The following is a 24,896-nucleotide window of genomic DNA, read 5'->3' as shown; positions in this document are numbered from 1 at the left end:
GGACAATCAGCTAAGGAATCACCAGATTTATGTATTATACTTGACCAAGGAGTAACTATTTTTGAATTATTTTGATCTGAGAGAACATGTGTGACTGAGCCTATAGATAAGATCAAATGATCAAATGCACAAAGGATCATAGTCATGCACCCAAGGTCTGCAAAACGTCCCGAATCGCTCGGTTCGGGGCATCCCGGGTCGTACCGGTAGCGGATCGAGACGGTTCCGCCATTGAAACCGAGACGTCTTGTTGGAGGGGAAGAAAGAGAAGAGGAAAAGAGAGAGAGAGAGAGAGAGAGAGAGAGAGAGAGAGAGAGAGAGAGTGGGGAAGGGGGGAGAGGGAGAGGAAGGAAGAGAGGCCGGGGAGCCTCCGTGCGGAGGAGGCGGAGGCTGGAGAGATGCGGAGGCGGGGCTTCGCCTCCGGGCCCCTATTTCGAACGGAGCCGGCCCAGCCGATCTCTCTTTCCTCCTCTCCCTCTCCCTCCCTCCCTCGCTTTTTCTCTTTTCCTCTCTTGTTCTTCCTCTCTCCCGTTGTAGAAGATGTGTCGGTACAGGCCCGGCCTGGTACGGCACAAGCCCGTATCGACTTGTCCTACCGGGCAATTGGTACGGTGCTCGGTACCGGTTCTGCTGTCTTTGGATCATACAAAGAGCCAATATTAAAGAACCAAAGGACTAAAGGGCACATGCATTGGATTGCATTAGGAAAACAATAGAGCATAATGCTGATTGGGAAGGCCTGTCAGCTAAGGAAATCAGGGTTGGCGGAACCATCCGGTTCGGGGCATTTCAAGCTGTACCGGCAGTGGACCAGGACGGTTCCGGCAACGAAATCGAGATGCTGTTGCCAGAGGGAGAGAAGGAGAAGGAAAGAGAAGAAAAGAGAGAGTGAGTGGGGGAGGGAGGGAAAGGGAGGGAGGCCGTCGGAGGTCGGTGCCCGAGCAGGACGCGGAGGCCCTTGTCAGATCTCTATTTCGAACGAAACAGAGGACCCTGCCACGGCCTTGCGTCCTGCCTGGGTGCCAACCTCCGCCACCCTTCGTCGGACTCCTCTCTCCCTCCCTCTCTCCTCCTCTCTTTCTTTTCTCCTACGGTCTACGTTCGCCCTCTCTTGACGTATAGGCCTGGCCCGGCACGGCACGACGCTAGCCCGTACTGACTCGTATTGTTGGGCAACCAGTATGGTGCCCGGTACCGGCGTAGCAGACTGTGGGAATCACCATATGGGATGACTATTTAAAAGCCATTTGATTGGAGGAGATGTGCTAGTGCTGTCTATTTATTCCAGTGTAGGGTCTGAGGGTAGACCAAGTATTTTCATTGGATATTCTATTTCACATTTAGGATGTTCTGGCATGCATAAGTTGTGCACTCTGACTAGCATTATTCTCTTTATTTAGTTGGCCTTTGAGATCACCATACAATTCATTGATGTTTGAGAGCCTTCTACTCACTCTTAACTTGGCCTCCCTACTGGAGTGGCCACCACATTAAGGGTGGCAATTTGAATAAAGAGGGGCTGCCATTAGGTTTTGGAAGCTACTTTACCAGAAAGAAAACTATTTTTGGCTAAACAGATTAAGCTCAAAGAATTTAGGAGCTACATTCCAAGGGATCTCTGAGAACTGAAACAAAGAGAAAACATGGTTGGATGCAGGGAACTAATTCTTATTTCTGACACTTTATTTTTAAGCTAAAGAGATGAGTCTGGACAGAATTAGAGCTGCTGCAGGTATTCTTGGGTTGTAATCTGAGTTTTATGTGAACCATACAGGTTGCTTAGTTTGTGTGAGATTATGAGTCCATATTTTATGATGGTGTATATGTAAGGTTCCTAAATTATTATATGGCAAGTAATTTAATTATCTTAATACTAGTTTGGTATGTTTGTTCCCGAAGTCCTGATATATAGATGTAAAGTTGTGTTGAATTTTATGCAAATTAAATATATGCAAATTATGTATTTAAAACAACAAGTGAAAAGATTCTTTTTTAATTGGTGATAGTTCTCTCTAGCCCCAATGACACTATATCGAATGACTACCTATAAGCCATTTGATTCTAGGAAATATGTGCTAGTACTGTCTATTTATTCAATTGGAGTCTGAGGGTAGACAAATTAAGCTCAAAGAATCTAGCAAGCTAAGTTCCAAGGATCTCTGAGCACTGAAACATGGAAAGCATGGTTGGATATAAGGAACTAATCCTTCTTTCTGGCAAATTTGTTTACTAAAGATATAAATCTGGACACAATTAGGGGTGCTGCAGGTATTTTTGGGCTGTAATCTGAGTTTTTTGGGAACCATACAGGTCATTTAGTATGGGTGACATATTTTATGATGGATGTATATGAAAGGCTCCTAATAGGTGGAAGTAATCTAATTATTTAGTACCAGTTTTGAGACGCTTCTTAAGTCTTGATATATAGTTGTTAAGGGGTGTCAAATTTTATGCAAACTATAAAAAAAATGAAAAGATTCTTTTTAATTGGTGGTATTTGAGTGAGTTACATTGATGACTCTAGCCCCAAATGACAACTCCGTGTCAAACAGTGGTGGTGGCTCTGTTTTATCTGTCCCTCTTCGTTGTTTTTCCGGTTACTGTTTAGATGTTAGTTAAGCCGGGTTTTCCTCGTATATCTTGAAGGCTATCTCAAAAATCTTTTATCCCTTAATTTCTTTCAACAAGACTAGTTTCTATATTAAAGCTTTAATCCATGATTTTTCTTTAACCATCCTTTTTCCTCCTTTTTTATAAGTTCTGTCTAACAATTCTTGTCTTCTTAGGTTAACTGTAAGCCTTCTTATAATTTTAATAAGCCCGTATGTACTCTGTAAATCTATAATTTGTTTCTCCTTAGCTTCTATGAGTAATACTTAATTCAACACTTAGTGGACTCCAGAATTAGAAGTACATCCAAAGTTTGCCCTTGCTTCTAGTAGAGACCTTAGCTTAGGGGGTTGTCCCAACATTAGTGTCTTGTTTTGGGCTACAAGTTCCCTTTAACCTACAAATTCTCTTCTACAATATCTAATTATCTATTGTTGTTGTCATGTTCTAGAAAAGGGATTGGTCAGCAAGGTTTGTGGTACTGGTCGGTATCATACCGTACCTGTCACTGTACTATACTAACACTTGGTATGCTGAACCTTACTGTACCATTTTATTTACCTAGTTGCAATACAGGCTATAATAATATTATATAAAGTGAGATTTCCCTAGAAAGATTTTCTAAGACAACGGAGCGAAAACATCCTGCAAATGATTAATCAGTCTTAGATTTTATAATGAAAGAAGTTATAGATTATTTTTTTCTGATCACCAGGCATCCGTATTCCATGAGAAATTGAACTTGTAGCTTTGTGTTAAGAAGGTTCATTGCTCGGGAGTGGGGTTTTTTCTTCTTTTTGTTCTTTTCTTTTCAGTTTGAAGAGGTTCAAGGGCTTAAAGCTAAATATGGACCCAATATTGAAATTGTTATCTCCCTCCTCCAAGCATATGAAAAGAGTCTTTGTTGAGGATTTCTTGATGTTTGGGGTATTTTTCTCTCAATCAAGGTTGGGCACTATAATCAACTGCAGATCTGGTGGATGAGGTGGACATCCTTCATGAGATGTTTACTTATATGAGAAAATCCATAAAAGTAGGATATTTACCTTTATCCAGATACTTATAAGTTATAACATTTATATCAGAACTTCAATTAAAGATTAAGAAGACATTCTGAGTGAATAGGAATCGCATGACACCGGTGCTAGGATTCAAGCTACATGGAGGGTTTTTGTAAGTTATGCAAGTTCAAGAAGGTAATACATTGTCTCGAGCAGTTGCTGCAAGCTAGCTTAGAAGGTCTAGATCTTGCATTTCTATTAGGATTAGAAGAAAAACATATTACAAGATAATGTTATATGTAGCAACTGCATAACTTACAGTAAGTAACAACAATGATGACATTGAGGTGGATGTGGTAAAGTTGGGAAATTGAGGGGAAGTGACATGAACAAAGCTTAGACTTGCATCAATGTTTGCAATATGGAAACCAATAAAGATGGTGTCTCCAAGTGCAACAAAGACTAAAGTACTTCTTGGCAAAGGAAGGGGCTCAAATTTATGTAGTACTGCTAGCAACAGGGAAAGGCCTAAACCTGAATTGAAGCATGTTGGAGAGGCTGATTTGGCCCCAATTATAAACATATCATTCCACCAATAAATGCTGTAGGCTACACTGGAGATGAAGTTGTTATGCCGTTGCTGTTAAGGATGATGGATCCTGTAATGCTATAGGCTGATTTTTACCGCATGTTTTCATTTTTGTTTGAAAAATTGTATATGCTTCATATATATGATGCTTCAGTCCTGGTAGGGTAGAGCAGGAGGGTTGATGAACTATATCATGGATAAGTAGTCTTCTAAACAACTTTTATAATTGGTGCTTTTTAGTGGGTCTGCATCCAAAAAATACAGAACCTCGCCAAGTATTTAGTTGTATGCTCATCTTAATAGATCAAATATATGGATGATCTTGATCTTCTAAAATCTGAAGACCCTGATAAGCGGAACTTTACTGGAGTGAGTCTTCATTGAAATTGCATGATCACAAGCCACTTCTGCATTTTTCGCTGGTGAGAGTGAAGTATGGAGATGATAAAAAAAGGAGAATCTGATGGGATACATGTCTGAAACGTAGAGTTATATTCATGGGAACAATAATTGTATATTAGGTTTGTCAAAGAGCTGTTAGAGCTTTTTGTTGCTCCAGTCAGGATTTAAATCCTAGGAGTGAGGCTCAAATGCTGGATCTTATCTCTTCTCTTTAACTTTCTTTTATTTTTCTTTTTCCTCTTTTTTTTTTTGCGGGCCGGGGGTGTGGGGGTGTGGGGTGTTGTGGAGGGGCTTTGGTTGCCTCAGTTCAATATTTCAGTATGTATTAAATCAGGCTAACATGAGCCCTGTACCATTAAATATATATCAGAACATATGATCGTTATCATAAGAAAAGTTTTGAAAGCATGGTCTGCCGAACCGACCGGTCTGGCCTGGAACCGGTATCCACTATCTGGATACCGGTTCCAGCTATTTTCAGGCTGGTATCGATCAGTACGCATGCGTACCAGCTGCGTATCGGTCTCGTACCGGCCCGTACCTATGCGAATCGGCCGGTTCGCACCGGTACCTTTTTTTTAACTACAACGCTCGTGTGCTGGGGTGTGAAAGCGCGTGGCCTGAAAGGGGCAGAGCGCCCCGTGCGCGGTTCCCTTGGTTCCTACTGGATTTTGGGCCACACGCTCCCTCGGGGCAAAATGCCCCGCGGTGGGGCAGAGCGCCCTGTGCGCGGTTCCCCCAGTTCCTACCGGAATCGGTCTCGAACTGGTCTGATAGGCGACCGGTACGCCTACCAGTACCGGTTCAGCGTACCTTGTTTGAAAGTATGAAAAAGTAAATATACTTGTTAATTAACATAGTTAATGTTTTTACTTGAATTCCTTTTCACTTCTATGTTATATGTTTGAATGTAAAATTACGCGATGTAAATGAGGCCAAGCTTGAATTATGCTAAGCCCATCATATCTAGGCTTGAGCTAACTTTGGTAATCTAGATTTATCCTGGTTCAAGATGAGCTTATGGGCCCAGAATCTGTGTTCTTGCTTAGCTCGCAACTAATCATGAGTTCTTAGCTTTTTGACAACTTTGTTGTGTACTAGTATGCATATTAATGTTATATTTATAAAGAAGGGAGCAGATTTCGCTATCTTTGTAGTGTATGTGGATTGATGCAATTATGACATGAAATGTTAAAGTGATTAAAGCTAAAGAAGTATCACGAATGGTCTCTTTTTATGATTTATGAAAGCTTAGAAGTTATGTGGAATATTACTTTCATAATCTTTTTTCCCCTCTAGTGAAGTTATCGATTCGATCTCATTCAATCAGCATATGTGCATGTGACTGTTAGTTTCCTAATCCGAGCCACATGACTCTCGAATTGCACCTAGAGATTAAGTCAATGAATTCTGAGAGATTAAGTCAATGACTTCTGAGAAGCATATTTGCGTGGCTACGTACATGCTGACCTTGCTTATGTGTCAGAACTTTGATGCTCTTTTTTTTCAAGTGAACATAAGCAGAAGCTCTTTATATATATATATATGTATTTATTACATCAAATTCTCTTTTAGCAAGAATTATAAGAACAATTTGTTATCTATGTAGTTTAAACCTTTGGTTTCTCAAAATATATTGGTGAAGCAATCATCAACTCTACAAAAGCACTGTTACTGACATTGTTTTTCCTTTTTGATAAACTATCACCAATTACTAAATTTTTGCATATACTAGTTGTACAACATAATTCTATATAGTTTAATTGAAAAGTTTATGTTTTTGTTCTTTCAGAGTCCTGAGCTCAAAAGATCTCGAGATCAAGTTCGTGCCCTTGAAAGGAAGGTATTTTACATATGTTATATCTAAAGTTAACTTCTTTATATGGAGAATCCTGGTTTGTCTCTGATCAGGATGGTAATTTTTGGACCCAACCCACATACCAAACTGACTAATATGGGTATGGATACTGCATGTCTCACTTGCAGATTGGGCATCAGTCAAGCACTGGTTAACACCACTAGTGGACCACTACGGATACCAATTTATTTCTGTGTTTCAGATTATCCAATTTGATTTGCTGCAAATAGTTCGATTTCCTTTCAAACTATATATGGCTTGGAAAATTTACCACAAAGCAAACTAATGTGCATCATGCCCTTGCTAGCCAATGTTGGCACAGCAAGGGTACCAAATTCTGACACTTGGAATGGTGGCATAGAAACAATGATTGCCGAACCGGTACCAGGTGCGTACCGATCGACGCTTGGTCCAATTCGGTTTTGGTTCGATCTGGTCCAAATCGGTTGCCAAAAATGCCATAGCGCGCTCCTGCTGCAAATCTAATCGGACTCGGTCCGGTTCCGTCTAGTTCACTCTTGTACCGGCCGGTTCCATTTTCTATGCCCGAACTGACCTTGCTAGAGACCGAAGGGGCCGGAACCGTTTTCTATGCCCGAACTGACCCTGTTAGAGACCGAACCAATTTGGTACGGGCTAAATCGGCCGGTACCTGGTTCAGCATTCCTTGCATTTTTAAAAGGTTCATTAAGATATGCTATACTGTTCATTTTTTTTGACATAAATTAATTTGAATTGCTTTATACTATGTATACATGTTCAAATCAAATAAGCATTGTTTCAACTGAAACTTAGGAATTTGGGATAGTTATCGTCTAGATATTTTTGTTGACTGATATTTAACATGTGCATTGAGTAATCTCAAGTTTTTAGCAATGCAAAAATCACACAACTATATTTGCACATTAACAATAGAAGTAAGCTCAAAATTTATTATAAAAATTTATAGGGGATTGGTACTATAAACACACATTAACAACACATTATAGGCATTACACACATGTTACTAGGACGATGGGAAGTAAGGGTTTGCATGCTGCTGGCATAGGTCATGCTAGCTTAGCCAATGGATACACCATGCATGTGCCATGTGCCATGCTACACATGTTGTGCCATGTTGTGCTATGCTACACGTGTTGTGCTGTTCAAAACAAACAAATAAACAAGTAACTAAAGAGCCATTTTGGCTTCGAAACAAGCCATATTGGCTTGTGCCAGATCCACATCAGTAGACGCGGATCGGCTTTGCTCGATACTAAGAAGCTCTTGTACATGATACTGGCCTTGTGTCCAGTGTCCATACTAGCTTAGCACAATATGTGCCAGCTTCCTTGGTCCCACACGACTTGTAGTTGAAACCATGCTAACATCCATAGGCATTGGTTGCTCTTCTTAAAACTTGACAACAATGAAGATCAATTGATGGTGCTTTTAAGAGAAAAAGAAAAGTAGTGGCTAATGTTACATAGATATTTGGCATGGTGCCTACTGCCTAAGTGTCCTCAAGTGTCAAGCATGGCAATATCCAAAAATCTAGGCATGGGGAGACAACACATATATAAAATCCATTTATATTGTCTCTACATATTTGTGTGTTTATTTATGTATGTGTAAAGTTATAGTATGTGTGTTTTGATGCTTATTTGAAAAAAAAGAGAAAGTAAGAATTATATTTAACAAATAAATTAGTGGAAAGTTTGCAAGTTGTTCAATTTACTTTTTGAGATGTGATGAGATACTTAATGATAACTAATCATGATATGTTTGTATTTAAAATATAATGAGATTTTGTTTAAAGTGTCTGTATAACTGTGATAATTTTATAGTAAACGTGTAATAATACATTGATTAAAATATCCATTTAATCTTGATAACAAAGTTTGTCATACCAACTTGTACTGCCCCATACCACCTATATCATAACCGATAGGGTACTATTATTCGGCTCGATATATGAGCTGCGCTAGTCTGAATAGAGTGAAATCGCCTCATGTTGTCTAGTTGGTTGTTGTACTGACACTGATTGCCTGATTTTGGGCAATAACATGGTTGGGTTTGAGAAATTATTGTGTCAATATAGCATGCATACTATACAATACCAACCATACTGCACTAGTAAGGTACTCAATGATAGCCAATACGTGTACAACAAACTTGATTTGATAATTTTATTTTAAAATCTTAAAACTACTTGAAGTGTCAAAAAAAAATTAAGGGCACTTCATTAAAAGTGTCCGTCACTTAAAACTAAGGGTCTCCTGCATCACACTCTAGAAAAAGTGTGTACTTGTACTGATATCATCAAGACAATTCAACTAGGAGTGTCCAACTGTTTGGGATGCCATCTTCTGTTGTATCCAAGGCATGCCGAACCGATACCGGTCAACGTACCGGTCGGCGCCAGTAATGGTTCGAACCGGTACTGAATCAATTTAGGCCACAGTGCGCCATAGGGCGTCCGCGCTGTGGCAAAAAAAGAAAAAAATTGAACCGGTGCGAACCGACCGGTTCGCATCGATTCCTAGCCGATTCGTCCGATTACGCCTCTCATATCGGTCGGTTTAGGTCGATTCTAGCTCGGTAACATTGTAATTCTGGCCCCATAGGGCTGGAACCGTTTTGTATATCCGAGCCAGATTGGTTGGCGCCGGTACCGATTCGGTACGTGCTGAACCGGCCCGGCAGCATATCTTAGTTGTGTCCAAGTGACACTTTCAAATAGCTTAAAAATGGGTGTCCAAATGACATAGGTAGTACGGAGCTAGTCTCTCTTTTACTTTGCCTTAGTCGTAGGGTACCACAGGTGGAGACCAAGAAAGTGAGATGGAGAGAGAGGAGAGAGAGAAAGAGATGCTTTATTTATATTTGTTGGTATTTTTAAAATATTATTAAAACCATGAGTATCGAGAGTATCAAGGTCGGCCAGACCGACTGTACCGATGTACCGGTGGGCACTAGTACCGATACGGTACCGATTTGGTACCTGTTGGAACCGGTCCCGAACCAGAGACGCGCGCATGGATGCGACGCTCGCATGGGTGCGCTGCCCCGCACGGGGAATCATGCACAGGCGCGATTCCTTGCTCGAGAACCAGCCATGGGCGCGATTCCATGCGCGGGGAATCGCGCACGGGCACGAGCTGGGTGCGTGATTCCCGCTCGCGCATCTGCATGTGGACGCAAAAAAAAAAAAACAATGCGTCCGCGCGCGGATGCATTAAATGCCACAGTCTGTGGCATTAAATGGCCCACGCAAGCGCGTTGCTCCCTGCGCAGCCCGCAGGGAAGCCGCTCTTGGGCCAGTGCCCGGTTCGCACCGGTACACGGCGGAAAATGGCCGGTTCCGGCCCTTGTAGGGCCGAAATCCTTTTTTATAGCTGAACCGTACCAGTTGGGGCAGGTACCGGTACGGTACGTGCTGAACCGGCCGGTTCGGGCCGGTTCAACAGACCTTGATTGAGACTGATACTTGTGCTAGACACCCCATCGTTGTTCAAAAACCACTGAAACATGGAAAACAAAAGAATATTCACTAAAAATTATTCTTTTAAATGAAGATTTAAAAATAAAAAAATACAAAAAATATGTCTCAATATAGTACCAGCATGCAGGACTATTCTACGCATTGGGACCATACTGCCCCAGTACCTTACTGTCCTAATGAAATACTGATAGGCATCTTGGTATCGGTATTTTACACCTTGACTTGCATTATATTGTTATCTAGCATATTGGTGCATGATTACTCATTTTAAATTGCAGATACTAGCTCTCCAGCTACTGATTGTTCCTGTTGTTTGTTCAGTTATATCAGCTATTGGTCGAATTAATAAGGAACAATGATAATGAAGAATCCACTTTGGTATGGTCTTAATATTGGCAAAATTTCCTTTTGCATCTTGCATGGGTAAGTAGTGAACATCCTTCACGATTTGCTTTAGGAAGTTTGTGTTGTTAATGGCAGGTGCTGCTTGAAAGTGATGGCTGATCAGCTTACAACGTTCAATGGATTACTACTGTCCAGGTGTGTTAAATATTATCCATGCGCATTAAGTATTATCCATGCATTCATCAAAAAAAGTATTATCCATGCATTTCTTAGTGTCTGCTGTGTCTTGCTGTGCCTGTGTGTGCAAATATTTGTTCAGCTGAAAAGCATAAATTTCATTAATGCAGTCTCAAGATGAAGGTTGGCCGTTGCAATGTTTGTTCTTGCTGGCATTTTTTCGATATTTAAGTGTTTGGCTAAGCAACACACACATATGTGCATATATATAGAGCTAATATGTGGGTCCCCACTCCCCATATAGTAGTCCGAATAAAGTCGATCTTGATTGGACGACTAGGGTCCAAGCATTGGTGAAACAAGCTGTTGGATGTGATCTACTCTCTAAACTGATTGTTATCAAAAAATAATCTGATTTGGAGATCTCCAGTGGTCAAAATATAAGCATTATTCATGTTAGTCAAACTATCCATTTTTCACCACTGGATGCATAGTCTAGCTTTTTTTAAGAAGTGAGACTCTTGTTTTCCCACAAAAAAGAAAAAAAACTGAATATTTTCATGTTTTTAGGCCCAACAACCTTCTTTTTCTATGCTTCTCTGTAGTGCAGATCAATTTAGGATTGGATGTTTAATTTAGATTTCAGTGGTGGTTAGCTTTTTAAAAATCTGTGTGGGTTATTATTTCTCTTATGGTCCTACGACTCCTACCATTCTCTCTCCTTTGAGTTGACATGTGAGACCTACTTACTGTATTCCCCCTCCTCCCCCCAGGCTCTCGGTGATTTGAAGCACAACTGCATAAGGACCAAACAAGTGCATCCTTGATCTATCATACTGTATAGATGCGTACCATATTTTGTACTCTGCTCTGCATAGTGATAGATTAAAGAGTAGAGTCGAGCAGTTTTGTTTGTTGTTATTTCATCCATACAGTCTTAGTATACCTATTTAGATTATAATTTTTCTCCAATTTGTAGCACATTTTCTACCACTACCTATTCATGCTAAAGGTACCGCATCCACCAAGTATTTACTCTTTGTAACTAATTTTGTGGACTGTATCTTAGAGTTGGGCACTGGGCCGGGCCGCCCATGGCCTGGCATGGCCCGGCACGAAGCGGGTCGTGCCTGGCACGGCCCGCGTGCTACAGTACCGGGCCGTGCCTGGCACGGCCCGCGTGCTACAGTACCGGGCCGTGCCTGGCATGGCCCATTAAAGGGGGCCGTGCTGGGTTGCCATTTTCTGGCCCGCGGGCCGAGCCCGGCATGGCCCATTAGGGCCTGGGCTGGCATGGCCCGCGGGCCAAGCACGGCACGGCCCGCGGGCCAAGAACGTCGCGGCCCGCGGGCCGGCACGGCCCGCGGGCTAGCCCGGCACGGCCCATAAGGGCCTGGGCCGGGCACGACCCGCGAGCCAGCCCGGAACGGCCCATAAGGGCCTGAACCGGGCCTGGGCCGGGCCAGGCACGGCCCGTCTCCCTTAAAATAAATGGAAATAATTTTTTTTTATAAACTAATAAATATTGAAAACTAAGGATTTATTAATATAAAGCCACCTTAATGGTGGGGGGTTTGGCATAGACCCCTACCAGTTTATTAATTTAAATCAAAATGGTACATGAAGGGAGGTTTGGACTTTGGACCTTGGTCTGACCTCCAGAATATAATAAGAAAGGAGAAAAAATAGAGATGACTCACTTTAACAATTAAAAAAATAAAAATGTACAATTATAAAAAATTAAGAAATCTTACTAATCATCAGTGATTCAGTATTCACTATTCAGTAGTGTTTGTATCATCATCATCAGAGGATGTTGTATTATGTCCACCTTTATCTTGAAGTCTCGCCTCAGCATCCAACCAATCTTTGAAGCAGAGAAGCATCTCAACCTTTTCGCCAGTCATCCTACTTCTCTTTTCGTCAAGAACACGCCGACTTGCACTAAAAGCGGATTCCGATGCTACTGTGGACATCGGCACAGCTAAAATATCGCGTGCAATTGCAGACATAACAGAATATTGATTTTTAACACTCTTCCACCAAGATAATACATCTAGACTCTCTATTTGATTTTCATCATATGCAGACTGAAGATCATTTCGTAAATAAAATTCTAGTTCACTACTTAAAGATGAAGAAGATGAAGATGAACTTGAAGCATGTGTGTGTTTTCTCTGTGCAATGAATGAAAAAATAGATGACGAACGAGAACTACTAGAAGAAGAAATAGAGCTTTGTACGGAGAATCTAGATCCACGAATTTTTTCATCATATATAGCATAAATATCATAAAGAAGTTGTTTTACCTCAATTTTAACAGGTTCAGGATCTTGAATCATATTTTCACAGTATGCATCAAGTAAAATTAGCACGCCATTCAATTTAACTCTTGGATCAAATACAGCAGCTAAGTTATGCATAGGACATATCTTGTCCCAATACTCATTCCATTTAGATTCCATTTGTTCAATAATAGGCATTAAAACATCATCATATCTATGTTCTGTAAATTTTTGACTAATTATATATGCTTGTTGTAAAAATGAACATGAAGTTGGATAATAAATACCAGAAAGAGCATTAGTAGCATTATAAAAACTAAGCAAAAAATCTTTCAAAATTTTTTCTTTATTCCAATCAGTTTCAGTCAATGTAAAGCCTAATCCACGATCATTAATATATGCACTTAATAAGTTTTTATATGGGTATGCATCATGTATCATGCTATATGTTGAGTTCCAACGAGTAATTACATCAAGTTTAAATTTTTTAAAACGTTTACCATGATTTATACATAATTCCTTAAATTCTTGAAGTCTTGATCTTGAAGCATGAATAAAAGAAACTGCATTTCTAATTTTTGAAATCACATCTTGAATCATGCCCATGCCAGCTTGAACAGAAAGATTTAGGATATGACATGCCCATCTAATATGCAATAAATTTCTATTTAACATGGGATGCAATGAGTCCTTTAATAATGTAACAGCAGAATTATTATTAGATGCATTATCAAAAGTAATAGACATAATTTTATCATTAATATTATATGAACATGCAGTTTGATAAATGACATTTGAAATTTGTTGCCCAGAATGTGGAAAATCAAAAGCACGAAAAGCAAGAATGCGTTTATTTAATTGCCAATCATTATCAATATAATGAACAGTAATGGCAATAAAACAATTACTACCTACAGATGCTGACCAAATATCAGAAGTTAATGAAATTTTTACATTTAAAGTAGAGAGTGTTTCAATTAAACTGTCTCATTGCTAAAAAGTTAGTCATAGCTACTCTTCTAAATGTACGCCTACTAGTTCTTTTGTAAGCAGGTTGTAGGTTTAATTGAACATATTCTTCAAAATTAAAAGATTCACATAAACTAAAAGGTAATTCATCCTTAACTATCCATTTTACAAGTGCTTTTCTTTGATTTTCTTGATTATATGCAAAATTACCTACAAGTGATCCCCCTTGTATATTAAGGGTACTTTGAGTTTGAGCATGAGAATCATGCATCCTATGACTCTCTTGATGTCTTTTTAAATGGCCTGTTCCCCCACTACTACTACAACTATAAAGTTTGGCACATTTTTTACATTTTGCTTTCCAGACTCCATCAACCATAATTCTATCAAATTCATTTCATACAGCACTAGTCCTCTTACGAGAAGAGGTTTGATCTCCACTCGGTTCACTAGTTCTAGAGGAACTAGGAACATGGGGTTGGGGATTAGTTTCTTCTCCCTCAGAAACAGGAGGAATGCCAAAATGACTTTCCTCAAAAGTAGAGGTGATCACGGGCCTTCTGGCCCGCCCAGCCCGCCCAGCCCGGCCCGAAAATTTTCGGGCTTGGGCATTGAAAAAGCGCCCATTGGTCGGGCCTGGGCAGGAAAAGCGGCCCGACCAAAAAAATCGGGCCGGGCCTGGAAACTTTTAAAAATGGCCCGGTTCGGCCCGGCCCGACCATAAAACATTGATATAATATATTAAAATTTTTTTGAGAAACCCTAAAGACTAAAGACTAAAGTCCTAAACCCCCCCCTCACTGAGAGCCGCCGCACCCCCCCTCCCTCGCGGAGAGCCGCCGCACCAGGAGGAGCAGCGAGCGACGATGGCGGTCGACGACAACGACGAGGCGGTGATCGCCGCACTCCGCGCCTCCCGCTCCAACATCGTCTCCATTCTCCGTGCCTCCGCCCGCATGGACAAAGGCCTCGCCGCCGTGGACGCCCGCCTCTCCCTCAGCCTCGACTCCCTGGACGCGGTCACCGAGGCGGTGGCACCGCTACAGTCGCAGGCCATGGCCACCAAGGCCCTCCACGCCCGCATCAACCGCGCCGTCCCCCCGGCCCTCTCCCTCCTCCGCAGCTTCGCTCTCGTGGAGTCCCTCCAGCGCCGCCTCCTCCGCCTCTCATCCAGGACCTCCTCCTTACCCCGTCTTCTCGACTTCGTCGACTGCGTGGACCGCCTCCGCGAGACCATCGCCGCCGTGACGGCCGGGTGCGAGCCGGCAGTCCTCCTCCTCTTCGAGCTCGATCCCGGCTACGAGTTCCAGGATGGAAGAGAGAGAGAGAGAGATGGGGGGGGGAGGGAGGTGGCTACGAGTTCTAGCTCCAGCTCCTTCTCTTTTTTGGTTTTGTTCTTGGTTTTCCTTCCCTCACATTGCTCCAGTTCCAGCCATCAGGAAGAAAGATCGGGGGATTGGAGATGGATTTCTTGGAGGGTGGAGATTCTTTTAATTTTCTCCTCTTGGTTTCTTCTCCCTGAGATGGACTTCTGATCCTTTTTTTTTCCAGTTGGATGGAACTTTATTTTTTTTAATTATTCATGTTCAATCATTAACAATAGCTAATATTTCAATTTTGTGTTTGTAGGTTTTGAAAGTTAGAAGATGCAAGGATGTTCTTCTACAGTTTTCTATTATGAAAGTGGCTTCAAGAATTATGATTACATTTACTTTTGAATGCACAAAGATGCATGTTTGTTATAATGTTAATGGGACAATGTAATTTGTATTTTGTCTAAATATGTAATTGTCTAAGTTTGTAGTTTTTATTGTTAGGTTGTAATTTTCAGCTGGACAATAGTGTTTCATACATTTTATTTTCTTTCTATTGGCTTGAAAATGCAATTTTTTTTTTTAATGTTTGTAGATATATCCAAATTTCAAAGTTTAAAACCACCACCAACACTATCTATTCACTATCTATTTGAAATAGGCTAGTTATATCCTTAACATTAACCAATTAATCATTGGAGAAATAAAATAAAGATAGAAAAATACATCTAGTTTTAGAGAGCTCATTAAGCTGTTGGGCCATTTTTGCCCATTTCTAGATTCCAAACAAAAAAAAAAAATTGGGCCTGTCGGGTCGGGCCTGTCGGGTTGGGCCTCTCGGGTCGGGCCTGGGACCAGATTTATAAGGTTGGGTCGGGCCTGGACAAAAATTTAAGCCCGACAGTCGGGCCGGGCCGGGTCTGGGCATAGCCATCGGGCCTAATTTCTGCTGTAGAGCCCGGCCTGAGCCCGGCCCGAGCCCGGTTTTGATCAGCTCTACTCAAAAGATGACATATCTAAATTGATGAATGCAAAAAATAAAAACTAACCACAAGGAGGAATTGAGTAGAGGGTCAGAGGGCAGAGGTAGAGCCGAGATTCTGAGCTTCCTCTTGTGCTCTCAACAGGAGTGACCTTCTCTTCTCAACAGGAATCTCCTCTTGTGTAGCACTTGAACACTTGCTAAATGCAAACTAAAAATTAAATTGCTAGAAGAGCACTTTAGAAGAGAGAAATAGTAGTAGTAGAGCAGGAGAGAATAGTTGGTTTGGTGTGGTGAGAATGAGGGAGGAAAGGGGTATTTATAGGACTCCAAAATTTTTTTCCCCAAAATACCCCTCAAATTAGCCGTTTTTGGACTGTTGGGAGGGGTATTTTGGGAAAAAACCAAAAATAGCCGTTGGAAACGGCTATTTTCTCCCCTCCTTCCAGACGGGCCGTGCCAGGCACGGCCCGTTTGCGCCCGAGACGGGCCGTGCCTGGCACGGCCCGTCTCGTGCCGTGCCGAGCCCGGCCCGCCAATCCACGGGCCTGGGGCCGGGCCGGGCTTCGGTTTTTCGCTGAGCGGGCCATGCCCGGCACGGCCCGCTACGAAGCGGGCCGGGCCAGGCACGGCCCGTTTAGTCCGTGGCCCAGTGGGCCTGGGCCGGGCCGGCCCGGCACGGCCCGATGCCCATCACTACAGTGTATCTTCTAAATCTGCCTGCAAAGTGGATGTGGTGCTTATGTGTCTCAAGATTGTTAAAGTGGTGAAAAGAAATTTAACTGAGCTAGTTTTAGTCCAAGTAACTAAACATCATAATGCTGATTTTTATAAAGTTCACTTTTTTGTTCCAACATGTTACAAATGCCATCAGAAGTTTTTTTCTTTATAATCAATGCAGCAACTTTGAGCATGAAATGCGCTCCTTGTTCTTGGCTTTCCCAAGGAATTAGAAAGCATGGAAAAAAAAATCATGGATTCTATTGTAAGATAATAAGAACTTAGAGTTGTTATTATGGTATACCGGGTGCACTGTACCATACCGGTTCGGTACCGGTATGCAATATAGACTATAGAGGGTGTATTGACACTCGGTATGCCGAATCAGCCTTCGTACTAGGTGTACCGACACAGTAATAGGGTGGCACCAGTACTGAGATGGTGTACCTTGATTGTTACATCAATAGAAGGTCAAAAAAAGTACAAGTAGAGGATAGAAAAATTGTTGAATGGATTGGAAGTCTGCAGCATATGTCAAAGGGGTCCTAGATTAGGTGCAGATATTGTATTTAAAGACTAAACATGTTTCTGAGAAAGGGATATACATACTTACAATGTTAAAAGATTTGGATTGAGCATGGAACAGAAGTCAAAATAGAAATTCCAGAGCAAATGCCAAATAACTGAGAAAAAAGGTTGGTTATCTATTTTTGCTGAATTTCGGAATAAAGCACCATGGTGTTAAGAACTTGCATTTTGAAAGGTTTTGTTACAAACTTACAATTATTATTACTAACAACTGTTAACCCATTTATTTAGGGCTGACCATGCATCTTTTTCTCATCCTATTTTAACATGAAGATTTCCTTAAAAAAAGAAAAGAAAAGAAAAGAAGTAATATGAAACATGTTGTTCCTACCAAGATGGAACTAGGGAATGAAGAGCTGATGTCAAGTGGACAGCAGTTGTTCTATTTTTCACATGGCTTTTCAACTTATGCTTCTGCGAATCTAGCATAGTTCCTTTTTATAAACTTGGTCTACAATGTTAACATGAATAATTTATTCAAATGTCTAAGTGTCACTTCTCTTGATACAGATCATGTGTTTTAGTGGATCAGGTGTTGGAAGTATAATAGAGCCAATTGTTGCTGTTCCATTAAATGATGAGTTTCAACAAGCAAGAGTTTTAGTGGCCAGAGCTGAGGAAGATGTGCTGTCAAGGTTAACTGATAAGGTTCAGGCAAGCTTAACAAATCATTATGCTTTTGATAGTGTTATGATTTTATCTGACTATTCCATTTCTTATTTACAGATGCTGGCAGAACTTGATGACATCCAAAATTTGTTGCACACCATAATTCGGCTTGATGTTGTAAGTGACTCTTAATGTTTTTTCTCTTATAAACCTTCATGATAGCATTTAGAATCATGTCTACATTGCACATCCATCCGCAAATGTACAGACCTACTACTGTCTGCAATTGATTATGGTGAGATTCTTTGGGACCAGCTAATGCTATGGTATGCATAATGTATCTAATTTCCTGGATTACATGTTTTTTAATTGTTGTCCACTTTTGCCTGCCCTTGCTTTTGTACTCAATCCATAAGATTTTGAGTGTTTTCCAGAGCACTTCCTTAGTTTTCAGCAATTTGTCTTCATATCAAGAGCCTAAAATTTTCTCTTGCTAGTGATATTATAGTTTACATTTATTAATGGTATATTTAGCAAACTAACTTATGTATCGCCTAACTTTTGTGTAATTGTTAATAGAATGATATGGAATTCGAGTTATAATTCCATAGTTTGCTCATATGTCATTAACTAATAGCAGTAGTCGACAATATGCTAAATCTTCCAGTGTTAGCTTTGTTAAAACCCATAGATCCCTCAAAATGTATTTCCACCCAAACTCAATTTGCATAACCGACAAAATTTAAGGAGGCACCTACTATGCAAGTACATGTTGAGTCCAACACTCTGATACATCATTGTATGCACCATGCCAGTGCCTTATTGACACCCCTGGCATGGTACTGGCTGCGTGCCAATGCTTGGCATGCAGTACTAGAGCATGCCGAGCATTGGCAGACCATTGCATGTACAGTGTCAGTGCTAGGCTAGCACAGCACCAATACATGATACCTCATTCCTTGCATAGAGCAAATTTGTTCAGTTGTTCCTTTTAAAACATGCCACTAGAACACTGACCTCATCATTTCTTCTAGTCTCATGCACTTCAAGCATGAGGACAAATTACCATTTCTTTTATTTTCCTTTTTTTTCCTTAAGTAAGCCTAATGGTCCATCACTGAACTGGAACTTATGTACCGTCTTTGACAAAGGAGTGAGGTTAGAGAGATCACTGTCTGTAATGATTGCCAAATTTCTCATGCACAATTGTAAACCAACTACCATTATAATTAGAAGAATAATTCATGTTCATTTACTCATAGTTAAAGATGATGTTCATGAGCGTGCTTAGAATATGATGTATATTGTGCATGTATTAGTTAATTCTAGATGGATCATATGGTGCCAAAAATTGGTGCTGCTGCACATGCCGTAGTCCTAGCTGATAAGAAGTGAAGGATCCCAGTGATTGATTTAGACTTAAGTTGGCGGTTAGCTGGCTAGTTCGATTTAGGATATAAATCTCGCAGATTTGATGAAATAAGTCACACATAATCTGATCTGGCCAGAGTTGAAGATTAAATATTTCATAAACGTAGCATTGATCAGTTAGAGATTCTGTCAAAATCCTAACTAATTACCAAATTAGATCATGCTTAGATTTTTTTCTCTTTTTCTGTTCATAACTGAAAAAATCTCCTTATTTAACACAGATGAATGCGAGCAGGTTCGAGTGTAAGTTCTAAGACTTCTATATCTACAAATAGGGGTGCTTAACCATAGTGAAGTTTTCTTTGAGTTGCATTTAATTATTAGTTCTTATCTCCCATTTGCCAATTGAGTCTATTTTAATTGTTTTTCTTCCTCCTATCTATTTTCTCCAACTTTTTCGATGGGTCTTCTTCAACTAGCACTTCTACAATATCTAATTAAGCATGCAATAGCTTTCATCTTCTTTTTTATGCCCGATTTTCTAATTCTTTTTAGAGTTTCTCTTTGGTTGCAGATCACTGCACGAGCGAAGTACAGTGTTGCATATAATGGTGCCTTTCCAGACTTATATCTGCCAAGTGATAAGGGTGGAGTATCCATCACTGAAAGTAACTTCTCTCCAAATGAAACTTTCAGCAAGGTCTCCTTATCTCATCGCCCTCCACGAGAATGGAAACTATATATGCCAAAAGCCTACCATCCTCTGTTACTTCAACAACATCATGATTACTTGCGTAGGGCCAAAAAGGATGTTGCTAATGCTACCGCTGTGAGTTGAAATTCAGAACTAGATATCTAATATGCTAATCATGTTTCTGTTTTCCCATATCTAGTTAATATCACGCCCCAAATCTGGGACATAACACGGCCATGCTACCGAAGGGTACAACCCACGATAACACGAAGCCAAATATTTTATTTAACTTTCAAATTCATCTCAAACAAAATATAATAAATAAAATTTCAATTTCATTATCCATTAAATGCTACCAATACTAGATCAAAGCATCTAAATCCAAACATAATACTAAGCCCATGATCCTCAATATTCAGAAAATCATTAACTATAAATTCATAGTCAATTTAAAATACTAAAATTCTTCTATAAAATTGTCAAGCTTGCTTGCGTGAACTCTAAGTCTGCACCATCCTTCGTTCCTATCGACCTATTCGTCTAGAGAGAAAAAAATAAAAATAGAGATATATGAGTGACACAGCTCGGTAAGTAAACTTTTCACTACCTTATTACATCGAGTATAAGTTTTTTTACATGCATCAATAAATCATTTAGAGAAGATAACTGCCATTAAAAAAAGAATATTTCATAATAACAGTATAATCATAAATCAATCATGCTCTTGCATATGCATAAATCATGCAATTATATAAATGGTTCCCAATGCATAAACAAAATCATAAATCATGCTAATTTTATAAAGTCGTAAATCATTTGTCATTTTTCCATATCGTAATTTATAATAATTCTCTCAGACTAAATGCTTAGATCACCTTCTATCCATGATATGGTCGTAGTCAATATCATGCCAAGCTATTATAACCCGCTGGCGGGGCTGTATACCAAGCTACTATAACCCGCTAGCGAGGGTCGTATGCCAAGCTACTGTAATCCGTTGGCGAGGGCCATAGGCCAACTACTGTAAATCATTGGCGGGGGCCGTACATAGCTATCTAAGAGTCCATAGTCATATCTTTTTTTAAAACAAATTTTCTTGAGTCATTTTTTTAAATCACATTGTCTTAAATCATACATGAATAAATCGGTAAAAGACTATAAGAGTTTGTAGTCCATAATTAAACCTTTAATAGTAGAATAATCATGAAATTATTCTTTTCATAACAAAATACAAATTTCATAAATATGGAGTTCATAGTTCATAAATAGTGGTTAGCGGTAAAATAATCATGGAACCATTATTTCGCAATAAATCATGAGTTTTGTAATATCGTATGCTTAAAAACTGATAAGGCGTGTTAGGGTTACTTACCTCTTCCGTCTTAGACTTTCAAATTTCACTCGGCGAATCTGCTAAACCTATTTAAAGATAGTAAAAGTAAGATTAATCTTCATTCGATAACTTTAATAGTATTGAAATAACAAGACAAAGAAAAACGGTTAGTCGGATGACGGTTGCCCAGTTAGGTCAGGTTTAAGCAACTTGATCAATGAATCATGGAGCACAGACTCGATTAGGGCCAAGGCCATTTGATGGGGTTCATCAATATTGGGTTTTATTGGCACTTAACAGGATTAGGGTGATCGGTCTGGCAAGCGGCCTAGGCACAGAGACAGATCAGGGCTCCTTGCTGGGGTCCACTCGAGTCCATAGAATGGATCTATGGGTCTTCTTAGAGAGAGAAATAGGGAGATGAGAGAGAAGGCAGAGAGAAACAAAAGAGGGATGGCTCTTTCTCTTCTCATCGTCGTCTTTTTCTCTTCTTTCTCTTCTTCTTTCTTCGCAAAACAGAGGATGAAGGGAGGCAGGCTGGTGGCTGCCATGGTCATGGTCTGGCAAGGTGACAGCATGCGGCGGAGACATGAGGCAGAGGGCGGTCGGCGGGGCAGCCGGCCGGCCAAAATCAAACCAAAAATAGGGCCGAACAGGGGAGTCATGGCTCGGTCGATCTCGAATCCCAATCCGCTCATCGATATTGGGGGGTTCGGCTTCAGCTGGGGGCCGATGCAGGGAAGGGGCTAAGGTGTTGGCCCGCGGGGCTTTGCGGTCCCAAACCCCGCGCCAAGGTCCAAGGATGGAGATGGTGTTGGGACCGTCTTTGATGTGGGTAACGTGCTCGCTTCTTGCTACCTTTGGAACCACGCCTATGCTTCTCCAATATTGGTGCTCGGCAATGGGAAAGAATCAAAGTGTGGGGCTCAATATGAAAGAAAGATGACTCTATTCCAATAAGCAACGAAATAACAAGGACTCTTAGCAAGATCGGGAAGGGATCATGTTTTGCCTAGAACAATCTAAGGAGAGTTGGTTTATCCCACCCTAGCCCAAGCCTTGCGGCCGAAATTCCCATCTAGGGGACCTAAGGGACAACCCTTAAAATGAAGAAATATGACAAGTCAAAGATAATTCCATATGCCTTTGAAGGGCCCTAATGGCTCCTTTATATAGGCCTAATGTCCATGGCTTATTGGCGGAAACAATTCAAAATTGAAAAGATTCTAAGTTAGCCGCAAGGGTTCCAACTAAGTTTGGCCTCCTTCGGCCATGTGCTGAAATCCTTGGATGCTCGAGATGCGTCGCTTGGTTGGCCGGGGGGCGCGTCCCGTGCGTGCGCTGCCACCAATTGTCCGCGGTTGGCCTGATATGGGATCTTTGTTGGTTGGCTGGATGGGCTCCCGGGCTGGCTGGGATGCGGGTCTTTGTTGGCCGGGACGTGGATCCAGCTGCCTGCTCTTCCATGGATCAGTGACTTGGCATTCTATCCTCCTTTCATCTTGCGGCTTGATGCATCCTGGCCGCCCATGCCTTTGCTCGCCAAATCTTAATGGAAGAGCCCACGGACTCCTTTGATTCTGTGCGTGCTTTTTCCTTGTTTGGCCCTGCGCTTGCGCTGGGATTTTTGCCATGTGGCTTGGCCTGCTGTCTTTGGCCAAGTGCTGCCTTGCAGGGCCTTTTCTTGTTTGCTGCTGCGCGCGGATGGTTGCCAGGCTTGGCCGATTATAGCTTTCCTTATTTGGCTTTCGAGCGCACATGCGCTGGCCGGGCATGGTTCAATGCGCGCGGGCTTGGACTGATTGGGATGTATTTGGCTTGGCTCAACCCGTGCGCTTGCCTTTGACCCGATTGGCCTGATCGTGCTCGGCTGAATGCGGTGTTGGCCGAGCCTTGTGCTTGTTGTGCCATGCCGTGCGCTTGGTCCTTCTCTTGTGCACGCGTGCTCAGGTGCGCGCGCAAGGGCTGGTGCCCCCTATCATCACCCATGTCCATTCCCACTCTTGGTGTGCACGCAACAAGCTGTTACGCATGTGCCTGGTGCTGGTAGCCTGGCTGTGCCCCGACCCTGTCTGGCCATGGCAAGGTTCGGGCGCGCAATGTGGGCGCGGGCGCAGAGCTCCGGTGCGCGTGGTGTCGGGTCGGCCTGGCGCTTGGGCATTGGCTAGCCTGGCTGCTGGTCATGCGCGCGGGGGTCTGCGCACTGAGTCTGGTGCGCGCGGAGTCTCGTGCGCTGCTGGGCGTGCGCGGGGGGGCCGCGCGCTGCTGGGCGTCGGGCGCTTGGAGGAGGCAGCGTGCGGACTGTGGTGCGCGCGGAGGGCCGTGCGCAATCTGCTGGCGCGCGGTTGGCCGCACACGCTTGAGGCGTGTGTGCACGGTTGGCCGCACACGCTTGAGGCGTGTGTGCACGGTTGGCCGCGCGTGCCTGAGGCTGGCTGGGAACGCGGAGGATCGCGCGCTGCGGTGGGCGCGTGGGGTTCGCGCGTGGCTGTGCCCGGGCATGCGCGCGGCTGACCGCGTGCCGCCGCCGCTGGCTTTGAACCTCGCACGGGCGCACGCGTGCCGCTATTGCTGGCTTTGAACCTCGCACGGGCGCTGGGCAGGGCCTGCGCAAGGCTGAGCCGGCTGGTGGCGAGGTTGGCCACTGCTTGGGCAAGCCTCCAAGCAGTGGATTTGGCTCGTTGATTGGTCTTGGCCGAGGTTGGCCTCGGCCATTTCCTCCGAAATTTGGCTTGGCGGGCTGAGGTTCTCATCCCAAGGCCCTCGGTGACAAACACCGGCGGCGGCGGTGGTCGAAAAGAAGGGTAAAGAGGCAAAAACATGGGATGCTTACTTCGGTCGATTTTTCGCTGATTTCGCGGCCAACGGCCGTGTTTCGGGTCATGGAAAGAAGAACAAGAAAAGGAAAAGCGGGTCGCAGCATTACCTTGGCTCGGACGGTGTCGTTGGTCTCGATTTCTGGCTAGCACAATAATGGCCGCGATTTTGAAGCGAGAAAAGAGAGAGAAGGTGTGATCACCATCTTGGAAGGCTTTCCGGGGGGGGGTGTTTATATAGTGGAGACCTAGGGCTCGTCGGGGAGAGGGGAGGAAGGAAGACTTCTCCGACTCCTAGTCGGAGTTGTCTGGGAGAGGGGAGGAAGGAAGACTTCTCTGACTTTTAGTCGGAGTCGTTGGGGAGAGGGGAGGAAGGAAGACTCCTGATGGGAGTCTTCCACCAATCACGTGCGAAGCACGCATAGGGCTAGCATGGCCAAACCCAGTTAGGCCAGGGAAGTGCACCGGGCTCGACCGGGCCTTCATAGTTAAAAATAAAAAAATCACCATTTAAGAGCTTTTGGAATGGAAACTAATGTTTATCTGGTACATGTTGGAATAACGAAAAATGTCAAATACAAAGCTTCCTTAGGGCCTGTCAGATGAATTATCTGTGCATAACCTTCTGACACAAGAATGAACTGAGGAGCAACTGATGCATTGGAGTAGATTTTGAAGGTAATTAAAAGATTTGTCAATACAAGTTAACTTGAATAAGGAGGACAAACAATTTGACTAAAAGATGATTTA

At 42.3% G+C, this 24,896-nt stretch overlaps 1 protein-coding gene across 8 annotated transcripts in view; it reads left to right on the top strand.

The window, feature by feature from the left end:
• LOC103708528 (DNA mismatch repair protein MutS, type 2) overlaps positions 1-24,896 on the top strand; it is a 51,059-nt gene that overhangs the window by 5,097 nt on the left and 21,066 nt on the right. For 5 of the 8 annotated variants that reach the window (XR_015976470.2, XR_015976471.2, XM_039121125.3 and 2 more), the window contains exons 5-10: positions 6,395-6,445; positions 10,266-10,322; positions 10,402-10,484; positions 17,848-17,977; positions 18,050-18,109; positions 19,878-20,132. Coding sequence is in view for 5 of the 8 variants with exons in the window: in XM_039121125.3 (XP_038977053.3) it covers positions 6,395-6,445; positions 10,266-10,322; positions 10,402-10,484; positions 17,848-17,977; positions 18,050-18,109; positions 19,878-20,132 (636 nt within the window). In the remaining 3 variants the exon portion in view is untranslated. The remainder of the gene's footprint in view (positions 1-6,394; positions 6,446-10,265; positions 10,323-10,401; positions 10,485-17,847; positions 17,978-18,049; positions 18,110-19,877; positions 20,133-24,896) is intronic. The other 3 variants (XR_015976472.2, XM_039121129.3, XM_088718620.2) reach the window with 1 other exon arrangement.

This window comes from Phoenix dactylifera, chromosome 3 (genome assembly GCF_051530095.1).
Source record: "Phoenix dactylifera cultivar Ajwa chromosome 3, Ajwa_hap1_PhDact_Kaust_v1.1, whole genome shotgun sequence".
NCBI lineage: Eukaryota > Viridiplantae > Streptophyta > Magnoliopsida > Arecales > Arecaceae > Phoenix > Phoenix dactylifera.
Note: the sequence above shows the minus strand (reverse complement) of the source record. Positions and strands in the feature narration are given on the sequence as shown.